We start from the raw sequence: 26,856 nt of genomic DNA, 5'->3' as shown, positions 1-26,856 counted from the left end.
AAACGCATCAAAACTGCCATTAGGAGGTCTGTAAAGAGAAGTTATAAAAATTTTTTGGTTTTCTGTTTAAGAATTTCAATTGTTAACGACTCACAATTAGCGTCATTGAAAATGAGGTTTAGTAATTTTCTAAAAGTAAAAGAATTAAGAATAAAAATACATACGCTCCCGCCAATGCCGTTTTTCCTGGGTTGGTGTATTGAATTATAACCTGGTAGAAAAAATTTAGAATTTAACTCATTGCCATTTTGACACAAAGTTTCTGTTAGACAGATTACACTAAAATTGTAGTTTAAGTTTTTTAAAGTTATTTTTAGGGATTCAAAATTTTTATTCATACTCTTGATGTTCAAATTTAATAATGAAAAATTGGATAATGAAGAATTTAAATAACTTGAGGCATCACTTATATTAAAATAAACAGTAACTATTGAAAAGTTATTAAAATAATTCATGTTAGGGTCAAAGTCATTTGTTAAAAGTATTGTGTTTCCTTTAGTAGATATATCAAAAATATTCAAAATATTATTTTCCGCCATTTAAAAAATAAAATATATGTATTTGTTACCTTTAAATATTCACTTAAAATATATATAACTTTTTAATTTTGATTTGATTTATTATTACTAAATTTAAATAAAGAATTATTTGAAGTAATAACTTTATCATACGCCTATAGATTTATGGATCGCCTTTTCTCCACTTCCGCCAATTACTTTTTTCTTATATCCACAGTTTCACGGGAAAAGTCTTCGTTCACATACACGTTAGTTCTTTTAACCCTAAATGATTCTTTCAGAATATTTATCTTGTCCTTATTCCTCAACAAATTAATTACAATTGTTCTTGAGCGTCCATTTCGTTTTAATCCTGTTCGATGAGCCCGCTCTACATCTAATCCAGTTAACCCTAATTTATTTGCAAAAAGCAATTGAATTTTTTTTCTGTTTCATTCCAGCTCTCTTTTTCAGTTTCCAACAACCCATCAATTCTCAGATTTTTTCTTCTGGATCTATCTTCAGATACTCTTTGTTTTTCCTTGATACTTCTACTAAATGATGTTTCTTTTCTTGAATAATCGTTTTTTCGTTCGTTGATACTGGCAATTTTTTTTATCGAACAGCTCCTCGTGGAAATTTAAGCTCACCTTAACATCTTCTACATCATTAACTAATAACTTTATTTCGTTAGAATTATCATTAACTTTTTGTTTAACATTTTTCTAGTCTTTCATTGAACATTTTAGTATTTGCACTTAAAATGTCAACAAGGTTTTTTTCTTGCTGTTTCAATATAATCGCCATCTTATTTTTGTATTCTGAATACATTGCTGCAGTTTCTTTTTTATATTCTACAAACATTTCTTTTAGCATTTTTTGAATTTCAACAATTGTGACTGCCATATTTATCAATCTTTCCAATTGTTATTTTATTTTTTCTTCATATTTTTTTGTAAATAAATATATGTTATTATATTTTTGAAATATTGAGTTACTTAAATTTTATAACGTGTTTAATTAGCTTGGTTTGTATTTGCAACACTTTTGAGGAAGGAAAAAATTCTTAAATATATTAAAAAGAAAAAATTCTTATAAATGTAAATCATTGTTTTACATTTTATTATTTTGGTAAAAGGTCTTCATCAAAAACTTGATTACTCGTAATAAAGATAAATCTTTTCTCCTGGACACCATTAAGGAAAAAACAGAGCAGGGAGATCCTTTAGAAGTTTAAAAATATTTAAGAGAATTAAATTTCGAGTAACAAAAGGAATTTTTAGTAAATGGTAGCGAATTACCGTTTACTAAAAACTACTGAAACAATGTCACGTTATTGAAAATATGTCACGTTAAAAACTATGAACGAAACCTTTAAAAACCAATTTAAAGCATTTTTAGTAGCTAAATGTGATAGTACATTGTAAGTATAAATGTGATAGTATAGTAAAACAACTATTTTAAGATATTTTGGCTCATAAAATGGATTTAAGACTTAATTGATTGTGTTTTCCTGTTAAACCGCAATAATAACGATTAGAAGGCTATGTGGCCCAGACGGAATATGCGTCATAAATATCAAATTTGTATTTTAATCATTCACAAAAAATGGAGTTAAGACATTATATAAGGTCTTATTATAAGCTTTTATGTCCAGATATGTTTAATGCATATTATTAGTAAATAATTAGTTGCGTAATGAGTTAGACGCATTGATGAGTTATTTTAGGCATTGTTTAAAATTGATAATGATTGAATTGAATATCGTAATGTAATTTTTAATAATATAATGCTAAAGTTAAATGCGCTTTTACTTTTTTGATACTCTTGGTTGTTTTGTTACGCTTAGTGATGGGCAGTTTTGTTTGTGCGCTGTTAGTTTTTCTTCTGTTCTGGACTTTTGAGATTGGAATTTCCAGACATTTAAAACAGTACGTTTCTATTATATCTGTTCTATTACATCTTACATATCTTTTAAGTAGGTTATATTCTGTTTAATCATTTTAATTGTTCACATTTTTTTATATTTTAACATGTTCATTACCTTTATTAAATTTGCTTTTTATTTTTTAAATCATTTTTCTTATTCTAGAATTTTCGGAATGTCAATAATTGTTGAAGATGAAGGCTTGCATTTATTTAGATGTGTATTATGTTACTGATTCGTATTATATTACGTAGTTAGTTCTTAAATATATCTTTATTTTTAGTTGCTGAATTACTTAGAAGTAAGCTTTGTTCCATTTTCTTATAATTAAATGTTATAAATTGCAATTCGTATATGTTTGTTGATTTAAAATAACTTTACAATAATAAAATGGTTTAGACGAAATTTTTTGTAAATTAATTCAATCCAGAAAGATTAAATATTTATTTTAATATTGAAGTAATTAAAGAGGTTTAGGAAAGAATCGACTTCAATATTCGTTTGCTTTTCTGTTTAGATGACAATAGTATTATTGGAGAAAGTAAGTTAAAAAGCATTTTTACTTTATAAAAAGAAAAAAAAATACTTTTTAATATATCTGTTTTTTTTTTGAATTAGGTTTAAAATTTCAGGTTTTTAAAATCTTATATATTATAATCTTAAATATTTTTTAATTACTTTAAAAATATATCTATGTTAAATTACACTAGGTTGTAGAAAATAGTTATTGTTTAATGATTAGGTTGTAGACTGTTAAAGCAGATTAAATAGATCTTATAGATCTTTGATCTATTTAATCTAGTTAACCTACTACCAAAGTGAAAATTCACTATCAATTGTTTGTTTGTTTTTCTGTTTCGTTGATAACAATGAAAAGAGAGGCAGTTAGTTTAAATGGATTTTTATTGTTTATAAAGTAACTAAAATGTTTTTTAAAATATTGTTGTTGACTTTAAAGTAAAACATTAGGTTTTTAAAATTTTTTATAATAAGCCCAAGAACTTAGGTCCTACTTAAAATTGTATTGTCAAAAATAATAAAACGAAGAAATCCAAAATTCTCAGTAAGACAGCTTTTTATTATTTTATATCAAGTAAGTTTATTTAAGATTTATTTTCTTTAGTTGATCAAGTGAGAGCTAATAAAAGTATTAGTTACATTAGTTAAGTGAATTTATTTTTAAAAAGTTAAGTAGATATTTTAACGTCTATACATTTAAGTTTATTGTTTAGACACAGAGTTGAAGAATGAAATAAGTCAGTGTTTTTGCCATTAAATATTTGTTAATAGGATTTTGTTTATTTGTACTGTAAATGGAATTTTAAAACTTCAAGTACTTTAGCTTTATTTTATTTTTTCTTTTAGGAGAGTTAGAAAAAAAACTAAGTATAATTATATGATTAGTATGGTTAAATAAATGAAGGATTTATATCTGTACCTCAAAAGTCAAAGGTCGATGGTCACATTTTAGATGTCCAGGAGAGCGGAAATAGTAAAATAATTCGTCTTTATTGGCTTATTCTTGGTGATTAAATTTATGTGTTTTTTTTTTGTGTTTTATTTAATTTGTCTTGAGGCACATGAAATATAATCTTGACAAAAATAAAAATATAAATAAATAAAGTGAAAAGTCATTTCTGGAAAACAGACTTTTTTCCTTTGAACGTTGTGGGGACACCAGACCCATTATATTGACCTAACTTTGTTTCACATTTTCGTAGGACAACAGTCTTTATACCTCTGTAAATACTGGAAAAACTAAAAAGGTCTCCTACATAACTCATTTTCACAAAAAACTGAACAACCGATCTTATTCTTCTGAGATTCAGATATTAAGATTTAAAGTTTATTTTAGTATATAGTTTTGGTTTAGTTTATAGTTAATGTTAGTTTACTTTTTGTTAGTTTTAGCTTCAATTATCTTTTTTTCTTACTTTAGACAACTTTATGGAGCAAATGAGGGGAATAGGTAAAAAAAATTATAATTATGTATTTATTTATATGTAAATATTATTTTATCAATTATTCTGAGGTATATTTTTTGCCATTAGTGTCTGCTAGAAGCATAACTGGTAGGGTTGTGATTTAAATTTTTTATATTTTTATGGAGAAATATGTGCAACAGGTGAAAGAATTGATTAATATAAATATGACATTTGTAAACTGTATGCATTTTACTCATATTTTCATTAAAATTAAATTGTTCACAAGTTTAACCCTTTTCAATTTATTCTCTTTTTTTTTTTTTTTTTTTTTTAAATATTTTCAGCGTTCTCTTTATCCTGTGAAAATGGTGAGGTTATGCTTTATATTTTGATAAAATAGAATTGCAAATATTTTTAATTTTTATTATACACTTCTATTTGCAATTTTAAAGTTGTTAACATTTGAGCAATACAGAAGTTATCACTCCCACCACCCAGGTTTCCCTCGGAGAGGTCCTTCAATAAGTGGCGAAGTAAAGGCGGTATGGATGAGCCATCCTTTAAATGGAGGACTCATCCATACTGGAGTGTTGGGAGGCACCGAAGAAAAAACATCTGTCTTCTATTAGTGAAGATATTTATAAATTTTTTGAAACTGCTTTTTCTTCAGCGATTTATTTTTTTTAATATTGTAATTTTTTTTTTTTTGATAATATATGTTGTATATTTGGTTTGTTTTTATCTTTTTTAATTAAAGTTTTATTTGTTTTTCACCAATTAAATTAAATATAGCTAAATTGGTTCATTACCCAATTGTTAAAAATAATTAATAGGTAGTTTAATTTATAGCACTCACTGCTCTTAAAATTTACTATAAGTTAAGACAATATGCTTAAATGCAATTTATTTATATCTCAATTTGATTTTTTATCTTTAATGTTTATAGTTTGGCTCTTGAAGCATTTGTTATTTTGCTTTTTAATTAAAATATTTTAAATCTATTGTAATGTCTTTTAAATTAAACTAAAGTGTACTAAAAGCCGATATGAAATAACGTCGTAAAACAACACCGACAAGCTGTATCATGACAGCAGTTTAAGTGTGACAACAGGTTACCAAAAAGCAGGTAAATTGTTTTCCAGTTGTTTTTTTTTATGTCTACTTATCTGTTACAATTTTTATTTTAGGTGTGTCATGTGACGCATTAATGCAATATAAAAGATCAAAGGTTACATATTTTTTTAAATTTGTTATACACATGTTAGATTGTAAATAAACTTTTTTTTTTTTGTTTGAAACGTATTTGCACTCAATTGCTTAGTTGTTTTTAATAAATTTATTTAGTGTGCATTAAACGTTTTAAAGATATTTTCCTTTTTTAAAGAAACATTTATCAAGGGGATACCAAATAATTAATAGCTCATGTGTAACTTACGTTCACTTTATATTGTTTTTATAAATTAAAGATCATGTTATAAAAAATATAACGAGAGTTTAGCTTTACTTTTTTGTCAATTTAAAGCATGATGAAGTGTTATTATTTTGCATCAGTAACTAAAAACATATTGTGTTGAACTTAGAAATGTCGAGGAAAATGGTTCTGCCATACACAGATATGACCTATGTCAGTTGTAAGTTACTCAAATAATGTTAGATAATTGCTAAATTATGTTACCTCCTCTTACTTTTTATGTTAATTTGACAAATGGTTTAATGTTTTTAATTTGAAGGCGTTATTCCAAAAGGTTAGCAGACGTTAACATAACTCCAAATTAGGTCAATTTTTTCGCTTACCGTATATTTTTTATTTTGCCGTATTAACAAGTTTCTATTATACAGTTTGGCTCGTCATTAAGTTAAACGAAGGTGGCTCGACTCGATATATATATATATATATATATATATATATATATATATATATAATTTATTTTCTTTGAAATAATGTTTAATGTTTGGAGTAGTTTTTTGAATTTTTAAAAAAAGTCCAGTTGAACAAATCTACAAGCTGTTTCATGGTATAGTTTCGAACCACACACAAACGATAACTTCTGCCCTGCTCTATTACTTTGGCTACTACTATGAAAATAACTAGCTTGTCTAGTGTTATGTTGATGTAACTCACAATCTTTTAAATAGAACTGTTTAAAAATATCATTTTAAGTTGATGTAACATTGTGAATTGAACATAGTGATTTAAAAATTATTTAATTTTTTTCACTGATTCAACCAAGCAATTTTAACATTTCTGTTTTGTGAGTTGGCCAGTCACATTTTAATATGATTCTCATTGCTTAGTTTTGTAGTTTTTTTAAGATGTTTTAGTTATTATTGTTTTTATCAAGAAAAATAGAAGCACAATATTCATAGTGGGGAGCAATTATAGTTAGAAAGATTATCTTTTTAGTCCATTGAGTTAAATATTTGCTTATTCTACCAAGACATCCAGTTTTACTTGCAATTTTATTGGAGATATGTTTTATATGTTCAGTAAAGATAGGTTGGTAATCAATAATAATCCCTAAATATTTCTTGCAATCACCAAACTCAATGACTGCATAAATTATAGCTATGTACAAATTGCTAAATATGATACTAAGTCTAGATAATTAAAATAAACGACTTAGTATCTTATTTAGCAATTTGTACATAGCTATTCAATAATAGTTATATCTCAATTAGCAAGAGATATAAAAAATTGCTTTATTAGGAGATCTACCTTTAGCATCACTAAATATCAAAATATGGTATTCAAGAATAATACAGTTTTTCAATTTTTCAGATGAGATCTGCAACTTACTTAATGTGAGTAATTAGTTCAAATATTTAGAAACCAAATTAATAGGTATTTACTCAAGTTTCTCTGGAAATAAGTTTTAGTTTATTTTAATGAGGCTACTACATTTTAACAGAGGCAACAAATGTTATTTTTAATGTAAAATAATGCTTATAAATATTAGGCATGTTATTTTATAACTATTGTAAAGGAAAGTTGTTATGTTTTGAAAATTGAAAACTAATATGTTAAAATCCTTTTTTTTTTTTAGTGATTTGGAGCTAAGCAACCTTACATTTAGTTTTACATTGCACTTTTAGATATGATTTTAATAGTTAAACCTCTGTCAGATGTTTATCTTTTAAATCATAAACTAACTGGTCATTTATAAAAATCTACAAGTTAAAAGAGACAGATTTACGAAATCAATAACATTTTAAGGTAATACTTTTTTTATTTTAAAATGTTTCTGAATTAACATCTTATAAAGTCTTCATCATTAAAAAGTTATTGAAATCTTAAAAAAATGAATGCAATTTTCTCTACTGTTACTAAAAGTTATTGAAACATTACTAGATTTTTATAATTCAAATAGTTTTATTATGTTAACTGAATGTTGAAACATATTTCGAAAAAAAAAAGATAATTACTTTTAATTTATTTTTTATAACCATACCATTAGATAGTACTATTAAATTTAGTTATTGTTAGAATTATAGTTGGAGATAATAATGTATCAGATGAAGAGGATTAACATAAAATATAATATTAAAGATTTAAACAAACAAGGTGAAAAATTTTCTTTACATTTAAACATTAGGCATAAAATATTAAAACATGATACATTAAAAATGTGCATTTTTTAAAGAAGCTATTTTTTTTTCAAATAATCTAGGGGCCTATTCCTATTTAGATCTTGTTTATCGTTTGATTCATCATTCAGCAAAGTCTTATTTGTTTACTATATCTTCCCTTCATTCTCTAAAAACTTTTATTTGTCTAGTTTTTTTCCCCGTACTTTAACTATTTGAAACTCTCTCCCATCTTCATGTTTTCCTTTCTCATACAACCTACAACTTTTCAAGTCTTCTGTTAACCGTTTCCATGTTCTATAACTGTATTCTTTTTTTCTCTAGTAACTCCCAAATTAATAGTATTTGCTTGCAGCCTTGTTAGGAGTGAATCAGAAAAAAATTAAAAAAATAAACAAACGGAAAATTGCTATGTTAAAGAATGTTCACCTTTAGCATCTCTAAATATTCAATTAAAAATAATATAACTTTTTAAATCTCTATAAAACGTTTTTTAACATCATCACTTCCAACAAGGCTGCAAGCAACCACTATTAGAGTTGGAAGTTATGGGAAAAAAAAGATGAAGTTTATAGAGCAAGATAATAATTAACAGATGACGTAAAAGATTGCAAATAATACTAATCAGGAAAACAAGATGATGAGCAAATTGAATGATGATTTGATGAAGTCACAGTAAAAGGATGAGACTTAATTGAATGACGAATAACACGAGAATGAATTTTAGTAGATGGCAAAAGAGACGCTAGCTCTTTAAAGCAGTGCCCATTATAGTATTTATAGAAAATAGATAGAGACAACATTATGACTATGTAATAATGGTTGAAGATTGGCTGCAAGAGCAGGTCCAACTATGTTTACAATGCGTTTTTGCACCTTGTCTAAAAGAAAAAGGGCGTCATTGGAAGGTCTGCCCCAGATATGGCAACATTATTCCAAACAAGGATAGATTTTGCAATTGATATGAGATACGGTGTCCAAGAAAGATTGGAAATAATAGTTAATCCTACAAAATAAAGGGTAGATAAAGTTAATCCTACAAGATAGAGGGTAGATGACTTATCAAGTACATTACGGTTCATAAATATAAGAAGATCTAGATGATTGTGATAATGATTAGCTGAAAAAAATTTGAGTTTTATCTGAGTTAAGGTTTACCAGCCACTGAGTGCCCCATGATGTAGCAGCAGTAAGATCCTCTTCAAGCTCAAGCAATCAGAGAGTGTTGGCTTCTTATCAAGAAGACAACACTCTCTAGACAAGAATACAAGAACTAATATTTTTATGCCCTTTATAACTTGCTTTAAGTTAGTAATCATTTCAAATATCTACAAAGGCAAAAGGTATTTGCTCAAATTTTTCAAAAAATTAGTTTTAGCTTATTTCACAGACGTTTTTATAGAAATTTTTGTTTATTTTATAGATCAAAGCTCATAAATTTTAAAAGAGTTAACCAAAAAGGTATTTTACAGTACCTCAAGATATTTTAACCCATTCTTATAAATCAGAATGACAGCTTTTTTGTAAAACTATTTTGTATTTTTTTAAAATTCTTTTCAATTAAAATGGCTAGAAAAAAGTTTTGTTTACTTTTTTCTGGGAAAGCACTGACAACATCCTTTGCTATTTACTTGTTACAGTTGAAAGTTCTTTTTTGTGATGGACTAAAAATACTTATTTATTTGCCAAATCAAACAAAATTAAAAAAATGCCAATACAAACAAAAAATGATGACAGTTAGCAGAAAAACTGTTTGCCTATTGTACAAAGAAGAAATGTTTAGAAGAAGCAACTACATTTCAAATTTAAAGAATCAACAAATCTATATCACTTTATTTGCTCTGAATTTAGCCTGGAGGTAAATTCAGAACAGATATAATCAGGGACAAGATGTGACTAATCTAGATCTAAATAAATTTTGTAAAAATAAAAATTAGATCTAAAACTCATGGGCAGCCTTATGGCTATTGTAATCTCATTGAAAGATTAACATTAGATTAAGCAATGTCTGTCTCCTTCAAAGCAAAAATCTCCTGACTAACCAAATAAGCAAAATCAGTGATCTTAAAGCACAGATCCTTTTAGCAGCCTTGCAAAATCTTGTTGAAAGCCATGCAATTTTCTGTATAATATTGTTTTTAGCTTAAACCACAAAATGAATTACCATGTGACTTGTTACATAAAAATTGAAAATTTTATTAATAATAAATGTGGTGTTAAATCTAAGAAGCTTCACAAATGTGGGTCACTTAAAACATTTGATGTTTTCATAGCAATAGTCAAAATCTGGGGGTTACAAAAAAACAAAACATTTTTGCGTTGTTGTTTATGAATCCATCATCTCTATATTATTATATGCACATTTTGATTGTGATACCACCCATAAAAGCTTTCTTTCTTCTGGAAATTTCCAGAATAATGCTTTATGCATTAAATATCATACAAAGTGAAAAAATGAAATATTGGTCCAATTTTTGTGCCAAAAATTAACTGTATATTTGTGAAAAATTGATTTCCTAGTAGTAATTATCTTAGCATTTCATAGATACTGTGTGAAAATTAAAGTTTTTGAATATTGAAATAATATATTTTGTATATTTGTCAATGTTGATGTGTTGGCATTTACAAGCCTTTACTTAAAATTAGCCGATATAGAGTTATCCAGAGGACTAAGGTCTGATGACCTAGGTTTGCAGAATTCTTTTGACAAGAAATTTATGTTCTTGTCAAAAGAAATCTGCAAAATTATGTTTTTCATTATGTAGAACAATACAGTTTTTTTACCAGTAAAACATGACATGAGCTCCTGGGTCATCCCTCTCATGATCCTGATTAGGTATGTCTGTTGTGGGGTTTGATGTTAGTGATAAGTTTTTTTTGTTGCAACTGAAGGGTTTCTTATATATCCTGGATCTTTAAAAATTTTTTTTTTGTTGAAAGTTGTACTCTTAACACAGCTAATATTTTTTATTTCTGGTATTGCTAAATCTGTTTGAAGAGATGCAACCACCTCTTATCTTTTGGCCTTTACTGAAAAATATGTTTAAATATTTTCAATTTATGGAATGGGAAACAAAGCACTAAATATTTTGCAAAAAAAATTAAATATTATTATAAAATTTGCCAAACCTAAAGGCGGTTAATGCCAAGTATAAAATTTTCAATCTCACATGAGCTTAAAAAGGATCTCACTTCTGCTACAGCATAGGGCTTACAGTGGCTGGTGAACTTCAATATAGATAAAATTCGATTTTAAATCAGCCAATTGTTAACGCAATAATTTAGATCTTCCTATATTTATGAACGGTGATGAACTCGATGAGTCATCCACTCTTCATCTTCAAGGATTAACTCTTACTTTCGATCTTTCTTGGAAACCATATATCAAATCTGTTGCAAAATTAGCATCTGCTAAGGTTGAATCTCTTTATCGAGCTCGACACTTTCTTACTTTGGATTCTATTCTCTATCTCTATAAATCTGGCCTTGTATGGAATACTGTTGCCATATCTGGGGCGGATCTTCTAATGATGCCCTTTCTCTTTTAGACAAGGTGCAAAAAAACATTGTAAACATAGTTAGATCTGCTCTTGCAAAGCAGGTTCAACTAAGAGCTAGCATCTCTTGTGCTATCTACTAAAATTCATTCTCGTGTTACTCATCATTCAATTAAGTCATATCCTTTTTCTGTGACTATTCCTAAGTACTCCAAAAACTCTTATTCGTCTAGTTTTTTACCTCGAACATCAGTTCTTTAGATTTCGCTTCCTTCATCTTGCTTCCCTGATTCATATAACTTGCAATCCTTTAAGTCATCTGTCAATCGTTATCTTGCTCTACAATCTTCATCTTTTCTCTTCCAGTAACTTCCAACTTTAATTAGTGGTTGCTTGCAGCCTCGTTGGAAGCAAATATGTTAACAAAAAAAAAACAAAAAAAAAACATGGTATATACCAAACGATAAAATTGTATTGTGCTGAAAAATATACACAAAAAAAGAAACAAAAACTAATTGCTTTTATCTTACCATAGAATGAAAAGGGAATGGGTTTGAGTTAAAGATCATCAGGATTGTTTTCTTTTACTCTTAGCTAAAAATTTTAATCTTGCATATTTTATTATGGTAACCATTATTAAATGTTAACAATAAACAAAATTATTCTTACCTTAGAATTTGGTTTTCTTTCCTAAACAGTTAGTAAATGATCAATAGAGTAAATTTCAAATCATGAAAATTACTAAATTAAAACCATTTTGCAAAAGTATCCAATAAACTGTTTCTCAACGGTATCCACACTAAAATGAAATAATGTTGTTAAATATAAAGAGATATTAGACAGATAAAGACAACAGAAAAAAGTCATAAAGGTTTCGTTGATTAAAAGAAATTTACCATTTTGTTTTTTATAGTTTTATTATTAACTAATCAGTAGCTGTAACTTTTTCCTAATCTGGTCAACGAATCTTCTTTATGCAAAGGAGAGCTTGCATTTAAAACAAATATTATAATATATACATTCTCATTAGGTATCTTCACATTTAGAAGAGTATCATATAGATTTGCATTATAATGAAAAAATTATTTACATAAAAAACTCAACATGCTTCAGTTACTCTGTAACAAACACATAACGTTCAGATAGAATAATGTCTTTAAATATATGTGGCTATGAAAATAACCGTTTTTTTGAGGGATTGTTTATTCTATTGCACTGTCTGCCACACTTTATTATTTCGTTTGGGAAAGATTTTCGTGATTTTGCAGTTTTTTAAGGTTTCAATGAAGAATTAAGATTAGTGTATGATTGAAGTCTAAAATAAAACAGATATTAATAATTATGAAAACAATAATTAAATACATTTAAATTTATAAAGGAAGGCTTCTAACAGGGCGACAATAGCTGTAACGCTGCCTGGAACAGCAACCCTGTTTGGCGCCCCTATTCATAAAAAAAATTTTATTAGCTTTTATTTAATTATTAGCTCTAGTTTCTGAGATATACAATAGCAAGTAGTTATTGTAACACAAAAAATTTCTGTTCTGGAAAATATTTAGAAGGAATAAAAAATTGAGATCTACAGGTTTTTAATAAATTACAAATTTTTGTGTCTGGGTAAACTAACCTTTCATTTTGATTTTCCTTTACTTATATATAAGGCTAATTGCACTAGCTATTAATAAATAGTCAGCAGCTATTAACAATTTATATAACAAATTATTAGTTTCTTACCAAGTTGTAGCAATCTTGACATTTCCAATATTTATCTTTGTTTTCAAAAGAAGTATCGTTAATTTTTTCGCATTCCTTATGAAACCAATGGTTACAAGAAGAACATTGAGCCATTTGCCTACAAATAAGAATGAGCCTTTTTAATAAGCATATATATATATATATATATATATATATATATATATATATATATATATATACATATATATATAGAACCCTTAGATGTTGTTTTTTCCATATTTTGTTGACAAAAAGTTTTTTCCATATTTTGTTGACAAAAAGTAAAAATTAAAATGCAAGACCGGAATTTTTTTTTTTTAATAATGATAGACTGCCTGCCCCAACCAAACCCTCAGTTGATGTAGCAGCACTCCCTTGCGGGTCAGGCTATTTGTCAGTCGATGTAGCAGCACTCCCTTGCGAGTCAGGCTATTTGTCAGTCGATGTAGCAGCACTCCCTTGCTATAAGATAGTCGATGTAGCAACACTCCGCGCATGATCAAGACTCGCTTTGATTCGAAACTAAAAATGCCGATTCACAGGGCCTTAATCTCTCTCTCTCTTTCTATATATATATATATATATATATATATATATATATATATATATATATATATATATATATATATATATATATATATATATATATATATATATATATATATATATATATATATATATATATATATATATATATATATATATATATAAATATACATATATATATATATATATATATATATATATATATATATAAATATATATATATATATATATAGTTACAGAGGTGTATACTGGATTTTCAGATGTATCAGCTTTGACACTTAAACTCCAAACTTTTGTATATCCATGCTTGAATGAATATACAAAATGAAAGGAGAATGTTTTGCAAAGAATTTTTGTGGTGATTGGAACTTGGAAACAAAAACATAAATATAAATTTATATACTTATTATATGCATTATATTTATATAGAAAATATTTATATAGAATTTATATATAGAATATATTTATATATATAAAATATATTTATATATATAGAATATTTATATATATAGAATTTATATATATAGAATATATTTGTATAGAATCTATATTTATATAGAATATAAATTTAGATAAAATTAGTAAAGAAAATATTTTACTGACTCATTGCTCAAACATTGAGGGCAAGGTGGGCCCAAAAATTAGGGGTTTTTTGTTACCAAGCTCCAATCACCACAATTCTTTGCAAAACATTCTTATTTGACATAAGCATGAACATACTAAAGTTTAAAGTTTGCACAATAAGTGCCACAACTCAAACATCTAAAAATCCAGTCTACACCTCTGAGTTAAGTAAATTACACAAACCCACAGCCACAACCAAAACAGTCAGGCATTATATGGAAACTCCATAACAAACATAAAAAATGTAATACAAAACCTTCCACATATTGTTCTATCTGATGGAATCCAAATCATCCTGCAAGAACAGTACAGTTTTAATTTAAATTCCTTTGGAGAGCATCTACAGCTTGCATTATTTGTAAGTGGAAAAGGAGTTATTAAATTATTTATTAAACAGGAAAGGGCATGATTTCTTAACTTTCTTTGATCAAACCAAATATCTTCTATTGGATACCTGTTTTGTGATAAAATAAATTCAATAAACGCTATTGAAAACAAACCACAATCAATACCACCATCTTGTTGCTGTACTGAGAGCACTTTTACAGTTATCTCATCTTTTTTGTACTTTAAAAGGGTACATATTTGTTTTTGTGTTTCAAGGCTTAAACCTCCATGAAAGTTACTATCAAGCACATTTATTTCACCATATGTTCAACCATATGTACTGATGGCAAGCCAATGGTAATCCCCATTATATATAATTTGTACAAATGGTAAAGAACCAAGAACATCAAACTTTAATAATTGTCCCAATATGGGATCTTGAAGTCCATTTGCATATGGGTTAGCTTTCTTTAACATATCTTGGAAACATTTGATAACTGTATCAGATAACATTCGATTTTTTGAAATGTCTTCAAAATCTTCTTGTGAAAGCAAAGAATAATTTCTTTCAAATAAAAGTGATTTTCCTAAATAATCATTTGTTAGAGAATTTGTTTGAAATGTTTCTTCACCAGTTATTTGATCTTCAGTGATAATTGATTCCTGTACTGGTGCTTCATGAGAGTTACTTTCAATTTTTATTACAGAGGCTACCATTAACTTATCTTTTTTTTCACCCACACGATTTGAATACAATTTTTTTTTAACAACAGGTAAATCAACTATATTTTTTTGTTTTTTGTGTACATAATCATGCATACCATAACCTGAACTTAATGGTAGACCTTTCTCTTTTTTTCTTGCTTGATAAAGCTTTTTAAGTACATTTGAAAGTGTTTCATGTAGATCAGATAGTTCTTCTGATGATTCATCAAAATCAAATGTTAAATTTTTTATGGTTGTTAACATTTCGCGGACTTCAGAGGCAGTAGAGTTTCTTTTTCTTGTACTATCTTGGTATGGATTTATTGTAGTTGTACTGCAAACAGTGTTATTAATTAAGTTGAAACTAATATGATTCACATGATTACACTTGAATATATTTGATTTACTTAACACAAAATCATTGGTGAATGTGTCAATATTTAAAAATGGAGAACTTCTATATAAAGACGATATAGACTCCCATCCCCATGTTAGTGGATACTTTCTAAAAATTACAAAAAAGTGTTTGCATAGATAAGAAGATCTAAACCAATCATTACATGAACATTTTGGCATGTTCTTCTCATCACCAAAGTGAACAAGGTAATTTTTGTTTGCAACAGAAAAGCTATTGACTACAAATACTCCAGGATCTTTCATTTGCACTTTAGTTAGATCAGTGTTGTTAGCCAAATTTTGCTTCTCTAAACAATGTTTAATAAAATGGTGTGGTCTATTTATCAAGTATTCAGGTACATTAGAACTGTATTGTTTAAATCGACAATCCATTTTGTAATTAGATTCTGAATATCTTAAAAATAATAAGTATAAACAAATAAACTAATATATATATATAAAAATATAAAAATATATATAAATATATATATATTTATATATATATATATATATATATATATATATATATATATATATATATATATATATATATCACTTCATAATTTCTTCAATAATAGAAAAATATACTATTTTAAAAATGAAGCCAAATTTATGAAAGAAAAATTTAGGTAGTAAGTATTTGGAATAATTTACAAAAGAACTATTAAATGTAATAAACTGCTTTTAATCAAGCTACAATAAAACTTTTTAATATACTTACTTCTCAAATTTATCTGCAAAAAACTCTTCTATTAAAAGAGTAAGCATTCCAGTAATTGATGAGTTTTTATGTCTTTGGAGATACGAATACTTAAAAGATTCATGTTGCCTTTCAATTCCATTGTTGGTATTAAGGTTTATTAAAAAATCGATCCTGACGATACCCCCATATCCACTTCTAGAAAAAAATAATAACACTTTTGCAGATTTACATTGACACGAGTATAAATTAAAATTGTTTTAACCATAAATTAATGCTTTAAATTTGCAATCCTTGGGTTATGTATAGCAAAAAATGTTAAGTAATGTTAAATTTGAGGTAATAATTATAATGTTAAATATACTCACTTCTTTAATTTGTAACCAATAATTAGTAATATATTTCTTAAATTTATGAAATTTGTTGTCTAACCAAAAGTTGGAACATTTTAACTTAACTATAGCTGCATCTGCCATCTTTTCATTTTGTGCCCATGCAATATTTCGTAGCATTGAAATTATTGGATCTTTAAATTCTGAGCAGTTGTTTGTTTTTTTGGCAATCCAGCGATGCTATGCTTGCTCTCTATGGAAATCACATATAAGAACACGGCAACCTAAAAATAATTCTCTATATTTTAAAATAAGTTAAAGAAAAACCAAATTCAGATGAGTTACACAATGAAAAAAAAAGAGTTTCTAGTGAACTTAAAAAAGACAACAAAAAACAATTCAAAATATTCTATTAAATGCTTTACATTATTTTAATGTATACCAATTTAATTTGCTTTCAAATGTATATTTAAACTGCCATAATATTCACTAACAAATGAAAATTATTATAAACTTTATTTATACCTGGAAAAACAGCTTCTAATGAATCCATTTCTTCAGTACAATAGTCAGTCATGCAAAAGGAAGGTTGAAAAGATGGGTTCCAATCTTTTATTGTGTTAAGCGCTTCTGTGATGGCTTGTTTTGTTTCACTTTCAATGACAAAACTGGCTACTATTTGGTAGTCAAAATTAGTTTTTACAGTTAAAAAGAACAGAGGAAGAGAATATCTGGTAGTCCTGTATGTGGCATCAAGTAGCAGTATCTCAGTTCCATAGCGCATGAGAAGGTGTTGTTGCCACTGTGACTGATAAACAAATAAAAACGAACATTTATCACCACCATCTTCGCCACTACAGTTTGGTCTAAGAAACACTTTGACAGATGGATCACATTTTTTCCATTCTTCACATTTTATCAAAAGGCATTCTTGGTCAATCATGGAATACCTTTATAAAAGGAAACAACAACATTAATAAAATAAAAGTTTTTAAGATTACTTTGAACATGAATCAAGTAAACATCTAAACTAGTAAAGCAAATCATTTCATATGTAAAATTTATTCTAAGAAATAATCAACATTTGTGATTTACCGTAACTTATTTTTAATTTTTACTATATGTGATCTTATGGTTGCAGTGTTGGGATAGAATCTTCTGCTATTTGAAGGAGGAAGATTTTCATTTCCAAAAGTATCTTTTATTGTCAAACGAAGGAGGTGCTTTATTTCCCTTATGTTGTATATTCCTTCTATAACATATTCTTCAATCTTTTTTGAAATATGAGGATCGATTATTTGAGAAATTAGTTCTACCTGATTTAAAATAATATTTAATATGGTAAATTAGTAAACAAACCGCAGGACTGTTTTTAACTTTTTTGCAAGTACAAATTATATAAAACAATTTTATTCTTACTTTTCCAATAGGGTGTTTATCATGACACGATAAATCATCAATAGCTACAACAATTGTCCGAATATAAGGTACTTCATTTAAACATGAGACTTTTAATTTTTCTTTCAATAGTTTTGAAGCTTTATTTTTGTGCCAAGCTGAATGCTTAGGTATCTAAATTAAAAAAATAAAACCAGATACAAAAACAATAAGGACAAAACTGGGTTTATAGAGGGTTTTAGCCAAAGAAGTCGGGTGAGACACCTAAAACCTTAATTCTAATTCAACAAAGGTGCATTTTTAGAAAGATATATCTTTCCACTAACCTTTGGGGACATTTAAATTTAATTCAGGGCTTCTTTAGGTCATAACACCATACATTATAAAATTATAACAGGCATGTTACCTATAATTTAGTTACTCAAACCTTGAAATCAGGAAATTGTAATATTTTTCTCATAACTATCTTTGCAGGACACATAAACTTCTTTGTATCTTGCAGAATCACATAACTTTTTTGAAAGCTGTGATCATCTATCTAAAAGAAACAAATGATAAAAGTTGATTTTTATTTCCTAGAATTTACTAAAAATTGTAAAAAAAAGGATTAGGCACCACCTTTGAAATGTTATGTTTATTTGTTTTAAAGTAGTGGTAATGTTTTTTTCATCCATACTCAATTAAAAACTTTTAATCTTGTTTTTTTAGAGAAACAAGAACAAATGTTTTTAATTGAGTATGATAAATGTGATAATATTACCTTGGCATTTTTTTTATTTTTTCTATAACTGTTTTTCGCTGAAATATTTCTATCAAAACCATGGTGACAATCTAAAATTTTGTGAGCAACAACCATATGGGGTATGCCTGAATACTGAATGGCATAATCTTCCCATAGAACATTGTGATTTTTTGTGATCATTTCTATAAAAAAATATTTATGGTTTTTGGAGTGTGACTAATTAATTTATTAAAAAATTATTTTAAAGCAACACAAACAAATTAAACACAGTATATTATCGCAACCTTAAAAAAACAAAACATTACATATATATATATATATATATATATATATATATATATATATATATATATATATATATATATATATATATATATATACATACATATATATGCAATAATAATAATAATAATAATAATAATAATAATAATAATAATAATAATAATAATAATAATAATAATAATAAAGCATTTTATTCAGCATTATAGATATATAATATATAAAATGCTGAATTTGACATATATTCATTCAACGCAATTTATTTCATTAAAACCACTCAAAACGTAATGAACCCTTAGGGTTTTTGGAAACACTTAATAAATTAAAAACAAATTATGACAAAATGAAAATGGTTATCATTTTTAATATTTTTAGTTATGATACAAAGTTAATCTTGCATTTAAATAAACTATTTTCATATTTAAGCCAAGAAACTTTATGTTAGTCAAAAAAACATGTCACAAAATCACTGCTTTTAGATTGCAAATATTTGTGTAATGCAAAATGATTTGTTTTAAAACTAGGTCACTATAAACTATAGTTTACCTGTTAATCCAAAGTCCTTGGTTACACTATAGACAACAAATCTTGTTGTAGTAGCCAACTCATATTTTTTCACACAGCTTAATGCTTCTTCATGCGAATTACAATAATAAATTAATTTTTTTTTCCTTCTATAAAAATTAAAAGTCAAATTGATCAGCATACTCTCAGTGAATATGAAAATAGACTAAAACAACTATTTTGAATATTTCTTACAAAAAAAGGCACACTAAATCAATTGTTTGTGATTTAAAATTATTATCTGAAGTTTAAAACTAGTTTTAAGTTAGTTTTTCTAGCAGTTAACTAGTTAAAAAATCAAATCTGTCAATATACAATATAGCAGTTAACTGCTAGAAATTTAAATTGACATATTTGATTTTTCTACTAGCAGTTTTTGTACGGTAACAGTGACTAAAAATATACCATAAACAATATTATGTGTAGGTAAATAATCATTTTCAATGATACTCAAATTTTGTTCATAGACTTCTAAATTAAAAAATATATTAATAATTATACAATTATTTATTACATTTATTTTGTTAACAACATTGTTATAAATAAAATAAATGTATTAAGTTCTGCATTTATTAAACTGAAAATGTTTATATATTACGTTACCTTTTATATTTACGCTTTCATCATCAGAGCTTATTTCATCAGAACTGCTGAGATTCAAATTTTCACCATATATAGATAAATCCATTATCTTTGTTTTTGTTTGCTTTAATAATCCTTGGATTTAATATCACGTTTCCTCGTAATATCACGTTTCCTTATTCGCTGTTTTGAATTAACTCGAATAAATAACTTAACGGCCGCCGAAAAAATCGACCTAATTTGGAGTTATGTTAACGTCTGCTAACCATTCCAAAAGGGTATTAGTTAAGGTTTCGCAACTTTAAATTGAGGAAAACAGCCCCTCTAAATTAAGTAACAGACCAACCATACCCCGTATTACAGGTTGTTTCCTACTAATACATATAAAAGTTGCTATATTATTTAGCGTCTTTTATAATATATAGTATATACTTTATACTCTAAATAATATGAGATATTAAAATATTTTATTTTGTATAACAATGTTACTATTATTTCATATAAGATGTTATGTCATATTATTATTACATCTTAATATATATAAATTAAATACATTAAGTTTAACTTAATTAATATTATAACATCTTAATGCTTGTCATAAAGACGTTATATCAATATTTATTTATACTTTCACATTATAACGCATATAATTTAAATATGTTAAGATCCCATTTGATGCTGTTGTATTGCAATTATAAGATATTAAATTGATCATATTATACTAAAATATAACAATAACATTATAATATGGATGGTTTAGCGCCAAACCAGCCTATACAACAAAGTTAAAAAAAATTAGTTTCCATTTATATTTGTATAAATATCAATAATTATTGTTAAATATATTGTAGTATATATAATTTATATACATAAATTGTATACATTATAATTTATAATAAAATGCTACATCAATCTGACAATATATGAATCATAATAATATTACACCATTTCTAACTTTTATTGATTTTAACCTTACGCCAAAGTTAAAGCAGCTCATAGCTAACGTAAATTTTCTTGCTTTGAGCTGCGCAAGTTTTAGTAGCGCAAGTTGAGCTAAGCAAGTTTTAAAAAAGTTTGTTGAATACCATTTTAGCTTGGTGAATACTGATTTTTTAGCGCTTAAGTTTAGCGCTAAAAAGTCAGTATTCACCAAGTTCAGCGGCTGAACTTACGAAAAAGCTTAGTTTTGTTAACGAATTAACATATCTTTTGTTAAACGTAAACATAACATAAGTTTAGTTAAACGTAAACAAAACTAGAGTTTTGTTAAATATAAACATAACATTAGTTTTGTTAAACGTAAACATAACATAAGTTTTGTTAAACGTATACATAAAATAAGTTTTGTTGAACGCAACTGCGCAAGTTTCGTGAATACGAATTTCACTTTTTTGAACTTACGCCAAACTTACGCCAAATTTACGCAAAAAAAGTTTGCTAAATACACTCCCAATAGTAGCTACCTGACAAAGATCCTGATCTTAGGAGGATTCAATTACGAGGGTTAGCCTGATCATTGATTCTTTGCATCAACCTGTCAGGTTAAGCTCGACGAGTTGATGAGAAGAACAAATCTCGAAAACTTATAATCTCCATAGTCTATCAATGGTTGAATTACTTGACGTTGCATTCTTACGGTTAATTTTTGAATTAAAGTAGGCCCCAAATTTACAACAAGCCTTGTTATTAAGTCAACATATCTGGTTAAAATATTACCGTATAGCAATTGAACAGTTCCATGTATAACAACCATGTTAGGTGATAAAGTAGGAAAACGGACAAGCAATATGGTACCTGAAGCAGATGCAATAGTTGATATGGTGAGATTAGTTATTTTTATTTGCCTATCTCCTCTAGGATCATGCCTGGCAACTTAATCTTGGTTTGGATTTAGTAAAGTTCCATAGCTGCTATATAAACGTTAAGCCATATTTTAATTGTGTCTAGTATATTTAGCGATCGGGTCACTTTCTATTATATTGATCGGAAATGATTAGAATATTAAACTTATTTAACAAAAACATTTAAGTTACAAAAGTAATTGATCCTGAGAAAATTGGAATAAAAGAATTTGATTATGGCATTGTTAATAAAGATTATGATGAACAAACTACTTTATTGGACAACGGAGTTACTACAAATATTGACCACACTGATTATGATGTTGGTAAAAGTAGTAACAAGCCTCTCAGCACCACAGATTCAACACTTGGACAACAATTCGTTGATGTATTAATTAATGCCTTAGAAGTAATAGATTTAGGAGACAACGAAGAAAATGGATTGCGTGAAAAAAAAAGAACTTTAAAAGAATTAGATATTTTAGAAGCTAGTAAGAAAATAAAAAGTACACTGGTTAAAGAACTTTATATAAGATTAAGCTGTATTAAATCTAAAAAGCATTTTTCAGTGACTGAAAAAGTAATAAAGGCACATTTGATTTGCATAAAAAGGTAATATTGTTTTTAACAGTGAAAATGGGAATGTTACAACTACTAAAAGTAATAGGTTCAAGTTTAAATGGCTTTCATCTCTTAATACACTTTTCCCAGACGTCAAGCTTACATCGGCCCAACGTAAGTTTTAACATGGCAAATTTATTCCGTTGGGCCAATATTTAGACATGTTTTTTCGGCGTAATATTTTAAATAAACAAATCTGTTTTTAGCTAACATCGAACTTTGTTGGGCAAACATTGGCCAATGTAGTATCGGCTCAATATTTTGTAATAAAAATCTGTTCTTACACTAATGTCGTAGTGCTGTTGAGCCAATATTCGGCCAATGTAATGGCGGATCATCTTATTAGTATATCTTTAAAACTTGTTGCATAACATTTTTTAAAAATAGTATCGTTTTACATAATAAAAAAAACTTTTGATACTAACTTTTGATTTTGTAAAATTATAAAAATTAACAAAATATGCTATATTTATTAATTTTCTAGGAATCTTAAAAGATTACCGCATAAGTAGTCAATTACAAGAGGTTCTTATGACATATTGTTTTATTTTTTTAAAGAATAAAATATTTATTAACATTTAAATAATGTGCTCATAACATTTTACTACAATCTAAATTATCAATGTTAAAAAAATTAAAGGCAATAATCAAATTATTTTTGTGTAAGATCTTTCAGTTAGTTTTTTTTCAATACTGTATTTACTGTATTGACATTTCAAATGTTTGATTTATTTAATTAAGAAGATATTTTAAATATTTATTACAAAAATCATTTAAATCTTTATTAAATAAATCAAACATTTGAAATGTCATGCAGTGATAAGTATTAAAAAAAAATAATTGTAAGGTCTTACACAGAAATAGTTTATGAATGCATTATTAATACCTTCAAATTATGCATTACTAGTGTCATTAAATTTAAAATTTTAAATATGACTACTAAAGTGGCATTGCTAGAAGCTGATGTTTTACACTTTAAATATGTTTCTTTTTATTGATTTTTTCTGTGTTTAATTTTGAAACCCCATCTACTAATATATTAACACTGTGTACAAAAAGTGATGTTACTAGAATCAAAATTGTACTTTTTTTTTTTTTTTTATAGGTGTCCGAAGAAGACCTAACGGACTTGTCACACAGCACAGCGAAAGTGCATTTATACAGGACGTTCACGCCTCCTTCCTTACCGTGACGCGAAAATATGTCCAGAGCTCGTTTTGAATTTGGATCTCCTGCTTATAAAGCGAGCGCTCTAACCACTGCGCTACGGCCGCAATTGTAGAGCTTTCTAATATTACCAGACATTTTATTATAAGACCAATGACTAGTCTATAATTGTTGATTGAATTATGAGATTAAAAATAATTAAAGTAAAAATATCAATTTAAATCATGATTTTTCTTTGTCCAATTTAAATCAAACCAAAACTGTATATATTATATCTTTCTGAGGCAGAGGGACATTATTCTTACTTTTATTAGTTTTTAATTGATTTTATTGGATATCGTTCATATTTAGTTTGCGTACAACAGTTAACAACTTTAAATTAATACATTAACTTTAGTTATTACTTATTTATTAATGAATTTATTTATATATTTTTATAGCAATGCAGATTAAACTTAGCAGAAGGCTAAACTTCTGCTCTCCAAACTTTTTGCAGAAGTTCAATATTTGCTCTGAGAAGTTGAATAAACAAAATTTATTAAATGGTAATTTTTAATTCTAAAGTCTTTTTAATATTGATAGGAAATCTTTAAACATACCTTTACCTTTTACAATTTTCAAAATTTAAAGTTTACATCAACTTTAAAATCCATTTTAAATAAACTTTTAGCAAAAGGAAACATAATCTTTATATGAGTTTGAAATTTTAACAGTTGCTGATGGTTTATTATTTTTCATTGTATAAACATTTATATTATGTTTAAAAGTTGTTTTATTGTTAATATTTAGAATAAAAATTAAAAAAATTTGGAGAAACATTGTTTTACTATAAATTTTTTTGTTTTACAGTGAAGTCTGTATCTCAAATATTAACGAAAATTATTTTGTATCAGTGCAAGAAATTGAATGCACACAAACAAAAACTATAATTCATAAAAGCATTGTGAATCAATCAGCAAGTATTTATTTTTATCATTAAAAATTTGCTCCTCTGTCTTTAATTTTACTTACCTTATTAGTGGTAGTTGTATTTACTTTCATAAATTTCAAGTGTTGCATGTAATTTGTTGTATAGTTTCTTAAGAATATAATTAACTTTATTGTTTAAAGATAAACTTGTATATCATAAAGATATGCTGGTATTTTTGGCACGGTTGGCAAGCATTGAAGTGCAACTTGGTGAACTACAAAACACATTATATTTAAATTTAATCATGCTTAGAAAGAGTCTCAAAGATATGCTAATTAATGATTTGCCTGAATAAGTATCAAGAAATCAATAGAGAATTTAAGTACTCTAGAAAAAAACTTAAAAGACAAGAAAATACTTAAGCAAATGGTAAATATTTTTTTATGAATCGTTAGTGCATTTTTTTTGATATCTTTGCAATTTATGTACTTTAAACAAAGTACTGTTTGAAGGTTTTAGTTTATGCGGTTTTACTTTAATTTAAGTGCAACGAAAAGTAATTTTAACTATTGCAAGGCTTTATATTTTTGCAGGTTAAATATTTGGAACAAATTGGAGTTAAAAAAAGTATATGTTACTTACTGAAAATAGTTTTAAAAATGGCCTAGCTGAATAATTAAACTATGCACAGAGAGGACAAATATTCGGAATAGAAAAATGATTATTGCACGTGTTGCTATTGGTAATTGGCTTAGAGAAGCTATTTATTTAGTTTCAATTCTGCATTACACAATTACTTTCAATTCGTTATGTTTCTTTGGTGCATAATTTAACAAACAAATAATTTTTTACAGAAACTGTGAATTCAAATAAGCATGGCTTATGCAGGCATTTGATAGAGATGGTGGAAGAAAAGATGATAGTCTAGCACAAAACATTGCGAACTTTCAAGAACGTTCTATGAACGTTCATAGAACGTACCCATACGTTCATAGAACGTACCCGAACGTTCACAATGTTCGACGAACGTTTTTGAACGTTTTGTGTTAGAACGGTTCGTGGGCACCAAACAACATAATTTAAACACAATTCAATAACAAGTAGCTGAGCTATTATCGAAACTACTCCATATATTTGCCTTCTGAAAGTTTTTGGTTTATGTTTGGTGTTTGCAATGTGTATATTTAACCGAGAAATTATGTAAACCAAATAAATAAAACTTTATACTTGTATTATACATTTTTTTTTTATTTCTCTATAAACTTCATTGCCAGTCATCTATTTGTAACAACGATCTAATGTTGCATAAAGTTTAGGCCGATATTTAAAATTTGTTGTTGATGTTCAGTATACAGCTAATTTATAATAACATTTGCCTAACGTTTATACAATATTGGCTCAATGTTACATTCGATTTCGGGCCAGTTTTGTACACAACGTAAGGCCAAAGTTGTATGCAACGAAAGGCCAATGTTGATGCAACGTTGGGCCAATGTTGTATACAACATAGGGCCAACGTTGAGTAAACCTTGTATACAACATTGAATTTATACCAATGTTGTATACAATGTTTAAAATATGTTTAAAATTTTTTTTAAACATATTTTAAACATTTGTAAAGATATTAAAAATACTATTACTCAAATTTGAGTACTAATTACTTCCTTTTCCCTTTTGTAATGAACTTCTTTAAAAATTAGGATGATATATTATAGAGGGCAATTAAATCACCAAAATTTTGCAGTTTTAGTATGTGTCTAAGATAGATAAAATATTATTATTGAATTTGATTTATAAATAGATTTGATTTACTTATTTAAACAATATATGTTTTAACTTACGGCATATAAAGCAAATCAAATTTATTTATAAATCAAATTTAATAAAAATATTTTACCTATCTTAGATATAAACTAAAACTGCAAAATATTGGTGATTAAGCTAATAAATAATAACA

General features: G+C 26.7%; 2 protein-coding genes across 2 annotated transcripts; both read right to left on the bottom strand.

Moving 5' to 3' along the window:
- Positions 1-14,338: 14,338 nt before the first annotated feature.
- LOC136082886 (uncharacterized) lies at positions 14,339-16,567 on the bottom strand. The gene is made up of 2 exons (XM_065802242.1): positions 16,485-16,567; positions 14,339-16,178 (listed from the first exon to the last, which is right to left on the bottom strand). Exons 1-2 carry the CDS (start codon positions 16,529-16,531, stop codon positions 14,990-14,992), a joined length of 1,236 nt encoding a protein of 411 aa, XP_065658314.1. The 5' UTR covers positions 16,532-16,567; the 3' UTR covers positions 14,339-14,989.
- A 1-nt stretch (position 16,568) lies between these two features.
- Positions 16,569-19,882, bottom strand: LOC105850155 (uncharacterized). The gene is made up of 8 exons (XM_065802243.1): positions 19,761-19,882; positions 18,954-19,117; positions 18,621-18,731; positions 18,215-18,367; positions 17,891-18,111; positions 17,321-17,745; positions 16,832-17,079; positions 16,569-16,661 (listed from the first exon to the last, which is right to left on the bottom strand). The coding sequence occupies exons 2-7, from the start codon at positions 19,113-19,115 to the stop codon at positions 17,036-17,038; spliced, it is 1,116 nt and encodes a 371-aa protein (XP_065658315.1). The 5' UTR covers positions 19,116-19,117; positions 19,761-19,882; the 3' UTR covers positions 16,569-16,661; positions 16,832-17,035.
- Between the last annotated feature and the right edge of the window lie 6,974 nt (positions 19,883-26,856).

Source organism: Hydra vulgaris, chromosome 08, assembly GCF_038396675.1.
Source record: "Hydra vulgaris chromosome 08, alternate assembly HydraT2T_AEP".
In the NCBI taxonomy this organism is placed as follows: domain Eukaryota; kingdom Metazoa; phylum Cnidaria; class Hydrozoa; order Anthoathecata; family Hydridae; genus Hydra; species Hydra vulgaris.
This window is presented reverse-complemented; position numbering and strand designations above follow the sequence as displayed.